We start from the raw sequence: 5,591 nt of genomic DNA on the forward strand, positions 1-5,591 counted from the left end.
GCAAGTTAGAGTGACATATATGAAACAGCCCCTTAATATTCTGGCAAACAATCCGAATCACGCTCCAGATTTTAGGCCATATTAAGGGCTAAATGCCAACCAAAAAAAAAAACAATACCCTATGTATGTATATGCATATACATATGATTGAAAAAAAAAATCAAATGTGATTTACACCATTAATCTTCAAGCAGGAGTAGGTGAAGCCTTGCAAATTGGGCACCAGTTCTTGAGACCCAGCCACTGGTTTATGCAGAGTGTATGGTACCCATGCCCACATCCCAACCTTCCCACTTCATCTCCTCTCACAAATTCCTCCTATAAACATAATAATAACATTTCTAATAATAATATTAATAATAACAACATATTAAACTTATGCAAAGGAATACGGATAATCACCTGACAAATACTGCATTTTCTGTCATCAGCGCACAAAGTGTGCCACGTTTTCTCGTTCTCTGATTGCAAAGGTTCATCATATGCGCTTGTTTTAATGCATTTTGATAATTCTTCTTCCGATAATGCTGTGCTCACCGTTCCCATTTTCTCTTCAAGCACGAGTAGCTCCTGTGACAAAAAGCACGTACGAATAAGGTTGGCCGTGGCTTTTATCATGTACGATTGAAGATGTATAATGAAAGGTTATCGGCAAAAAAAAACCTCGTATGACATGTTATCAATATCCAGTCTCATGTCCCTATGTTGATCAAACAAGTTAATCCCACCAAAGAATAAATTTGCCTCCAGTGACAGTATTTGCTGTAGAAGGAAAATTGCAGTTAGAATCGTGTGCAGGTACGTGTTTCTTAAAACTTTACTCTCTGAAGTTTATATTTGATAGGAGTGTGCACCAAACCGAAAGAATAGAACCGAACCGAACTGAATTATAACATGAATAACCAAACCCGTTAAGGACAAACCGTTTGGTTTGATGTTCCTTAAACATTTGATTGATATTTGGTTCGGTCTCGGTTTTGCTGTAACCAAAAGCCAAATTGAACCGTAACAGCTAGCCATAATCGAAAACACCAACAAAACCCAATTTTAAGTAATTTACAGAAATTTAATAAATTGTGTAATACTCAATAAATGATGAATTAACAAAATTTTAGGCACAAAGTTTTAGGCCCAAACAAATGACAAAACCAAAGCCATTGTCAGACCGAATACCAAAAAAACCAAAACCGGGTGGTTTTCAAAGCCAAAAAAAAACTGAATTGGTCCAGGACCCACCCATGCCCACCAGTTGAGATGACAAAACAGTTTACAATTTTATACATTTAGAATTCACTTTGTCAATCTACTTACTCCTAAACGGGTCGAAATTGCAACCTATAAATTTACAACTAATTACCTCGTATGTTAACTCCTCATCTTGTTGGTACCTATCAAGTGCCAATAATGCCTACAAATCACCACATTACAAAACACAGATTACTATATATAATACAACATCATAAACAAAAATATTAATAAAAATTTTAAAAAATCCCCACATCTGCAATCCCATTAACGTTTAACTGTCCTCTTCCATTATCATTAGAGCCATCACTTGTACTATGATCACCATCAATCCGTGATTCTTGAGCCGGGGGCGTACTGGTAATAACACCACTAGACTGCTGATTAGCCGATCCTTTAGAAGCTTCCAAATTCAATTTCCTAGCCCTACCCGATGAGCCACCATTTGTTCTAGAAGAGTTAACATTTCTTGAGCTTTTAGTACCAGAAACACGCGCCTCATTAGCCGACACATCAATAATCTTTTTCCCTTTACCCGATGAACTACTTTCACCTCGGGTCAACCTTTTCCTCCCGCCATTGTTTGACTCGCTGGTTTGACCTCTTAAGCCATTTTCCTCTGTATTCTCTATAGATTTTGAGATGTTTTTTGATGAACCATCTTTGAAGTTCTTGCTAGACGACGCACGGAATGACTGCTTCAAAGGTTTTGGCTTCTCTAAGGTTTTATCTTTAGTACTTTTAGTATTATTATTATTAAGTCGACCACCGCAGCCGATTCGGTTACATAACTGACCCGTTCCCGCCCCATCATGAGAGGAAGCGGAATCTTTTACAGCAGTAGGTTGTTTCTTTTTTGGACCAGAATTTTCACGAACAGCTCGTTTGTTATAAGATCCATCCATATACTCGCTGTTCGCTTGTCCGGTCTCTTATCTGTCACAAAACTTCTGATATTAAATATAATTATTATTATTATTATTATTTTTATTGTCCTCTCATAAACCTCATCAAATCATGTAAAACCTTAAAAGAACACCTAAATCCATGTTTGATAGATGATATTCAAAATTCAATCACAAATTTCATAAATTAAACCTAAAAATCATAAATTCAATCACGAAGTTAAAAAAAAAATGAAAATCATAAATTGAATCACAAAGTTAAAAAACCAAACCGTAAAAGTCCTAAATGAAAAGAATAATCTGGATTCATAATTGCATATTTTAGGCAATTTGAAGAAAATAAGAACATGAATTGCATGTTTTGCCCTTACAACAATCATTGATAAACAAAATATCAAAATCAATTCATCCTAATCCCTGTATCCCAATAATTAAACAAATAAGAGCGGAAATTTAAAAATAAAAAGAAGAAAAAGAAAGAATATGTATGGGTTTGAACGGATACCAGCAGCAGAAGATAAACCCTAATCGTGAAATATCACGATTAAGAGGGTAATTTGGGTTCAATTGAATTGGCTGTTATTTGATTTATTACTACCTTATTATAATAATATGTTGCAACGAATTAGAGGATTTTGCGGAGAGAATCCCAAGCTGATGTGGGAGAACGAAATTCATTCATTCATCCATCCGTTATATAATAATCATAATTATAATCTAAAATGGCGGGTGAGCACCACACAAATGCACCTCAAAAATGTTCGAAGTCAACGGCCGTCGCGGGTGGGTTCATTAATTATAACCGATTCAAACTTAACCAAAGTTTTAAGATTAAGAAAGAGCTTAACCACAATAATAGACGGCTTACATTAATTAAATAAGTGGAATTTATCAACATATAAAGGGAGCTAAGGATAAAAAAAAAATTTCATGTCGAGTCATACAAACAATGTTATGTGAATCTAATGTTTAGGGATGTCTTACAAACAATTCTAAGCGAACGTCGAATGCCCGGTCATCTGTTTGGCAAGAAACTCGTTTGTGTTTGTCCGTTTAATAAACGAACAGGACATGAACAAAAGAATTTCATTCGGAAAGCATAATGAACGAACACGGACAAAGGCCGGGTCCGTTCAATAGTGTTCGTGAACGTCCGGTACCATCCGCCCGGTTAGGTTTGTGTATGTATGTTCGTCGTTAATGACAGTATTAGTGTCCGTTGTCCATTAGTGTTCATTAATGTTCTTATGTTCATTTGTCCAATAGTGTCCATTAATGTTCATGTGTTTGTTTGTCCATTAGAGTTTATCAGTGTTTGTTTGTCCATTAGTGTATCCATTAGTGTCCGTTAACGTCCGTTTACAATATTAACGGACGGATACGAACAAAATCAAATTCTTAATGGACGGACAAGAACATGAATTTTCGTTCGGTAGAGTGTTCGTGAATCATCCGTTTGTCCGTCAAAATCTTAACGGACAGACACGGACAGGGTCTCGTCCATGTCCTTCCGGTCTGTGTACACCCCTACTAATTTATAACCTATAATTTGTATAGTTATAAATTCAAATACACACATGTCTAATCATACTTTTAAATCTTTAAATCTACACTATTACTCATCATTACTCATCATGGACCTGAACCGTCAACCTCATTAACAAGAATACCATTATATACACATTTGTTCAAAATCCATGGCATGAAATGTACCTAAAATCTTAACCTAATTAACATGAAATCATGCCACAAATGACCCAGTTAGTTAGTTACGTTCAAAATCCAAGTACTAGCTTTGAAGATAAATAGAGGATTATTACTTAAGGGGAGGGGTGGTGGATATGATAAAATTTCTCATCACACATCCCACCCAATCAAATGGTGTCATATCACCAATCCCAAATCCATCACATGCGATGGATTTTTACTAGGGGTGGTGGTGTTGATCAAGATTCTATTTTTTTTTAATCTTATTTTACATATAAGTTATATAACAACACAAACACACACCTTCTCTCTTTCGTGTACTCATCCGTGTTGTATTTGAAGATTGAAGGTGCTGTTTGTCTTCATTTGCTCTGTTCAATTTCATCTTTTTCTTTCAACAAACACCCATCTTTAACACCCATTGACACATGGTGAAATGCTCTTGCCACTATACAGATTCATCCCACTATTAAACACCTTTCATCTTTCATCCTATTGTTGAATCTTTCTATGGAAACTAGGGTTTTAGAGCTTGCTGCAACTGGGTTTAATTTCTTTTGTGTGGTTTTGTGTGAAACGCCCTTCCCCCAACGGTCACTTTTTTCCTTGGAAACCCACCATCACTTGCGTGATGACCATCACTCAACCACACCATCACGCGCGTGATACATCACCGGCGGCGGTGTTGAGTGATGCCATCACACGTGATGGGCCTTCATCATGCAGTGCCCCGGGTGGCTTTACCAAGAACATAAAAGATAAGTGTACGGTGTTTGTTACGGACTGAAACCATTGCAAGGTATGGGACAATGTTACAAGCCAAACATAAGAACTCAACCCAAAAGACTAGTCTGATAGGTGAGGGAACCCATTTGGCTTATAACCCCACGTTAGTTGCTCATACAACCGATGTGAGACAAGTTCCATACCTTGCAATGGTTTCAGTCCGTAACAATAATGTTACAAGCCAAACAGAAGAACTCAACCCAAAAGACTAGTCTGATAGGTGACTGAACCCATTTGGCTTATAAACCCCACATCAGTTGCCCATACAACCGATGTGGGACAAGTCCCATACCTTGCAATGATTTCAGTCCGTAACAATGCACCCTCCTTAAGGGCCAACGTCCTCGTTGGTCACGGCCACGTTGGTCACGGCTGGCTCACTCCAGGCCACCACTCCGTGGGCCACCACTTCGAGTCCTCGTTGGTCACGGCTGGCTTCCTCCAGGCCACCACTCCGAGGTTGGCTCTGATACCAATGTTACAAGCCAAACAGAAGAACTCAACCCAAAAGATTAGTCTGATAGGTGAGGGAACCCATTTGGCTTATAAACCCCACATCAGTTGCCCATACAACCGATGTGGGACAAGTCCCATACCTTGCAATGGTTTCAGTCCGTAACAGTGTTGTCAATGTTTCCGTAATTTCCGATTTGCTAATTTTAATTTTTAAGCCCCTATTTTTTTTATTTCTCTTTCAATTAAAATTTAATTCAATATTATCCCTAAAAATTAAAATTTAATTTTTAAACGCCCTGCTTGCGGTGCGCACATATAAAGTATATATGTGTGAACCCTCGGGTGGGCAAAAGTAAATTTGCACTAATTTTGACGTTATTTTACCAATCTCGTGAAAATAACGTTAAAGGTGGCGGAAGGTTAATCAGGCATCATGTGGTGGCGTTGATAGCCGAAAGACAAGGGCACATGCATCAATCAGCCGGTGTCCCT

At 37.7% G+C, this 5,591-nt stretch overlaps 1 protein-coding gene across 1 annotated transcript; it reads right to left on the reverse strand.

The window, feature by feature from the left end:
- Positions 1-2,180, reverse strand: LOC143594632 (uncharacterized). The gene is made up of 5 exons (XM_077073896.1): positions 1,500-2,180; positions 1,358-1,408; positions 664-762; positions 403-570; positions 1-318 (listed from the first exon to the last, which is right to left on the reverse strand). Exons 1-5 carry the CDS (start codon positions 2,148-2,150, stop codon positions 187-189), a joined length of 1,101 nt encoding a protein of 366 aa, XP_076930011.1. The 5' UTR covers positions 2,151-2,180; the 3' UTR covers positions 1-186.
- Between the last annotated feature and the right edge of the window lie 3,411 nt (positions 2,181-5,591).

Source organism: Bidens hawaiensis, unplaced genomic scaffold (genome assembly GCF_021521415.1).
Source record: "Bidens hawaiensis isolate Kalapana, Puna unplaced genomic scaffold, B.hawaiensis_p1.1 tig00044036_1, whole genome shotgun sequence".
Lineage (NCBI taxonomy): Eukaryota > Viridiplantae > Streptophyta > Magnoliopsida > Asterales > Asteraceae > Bidens > Bidens hawaiensis.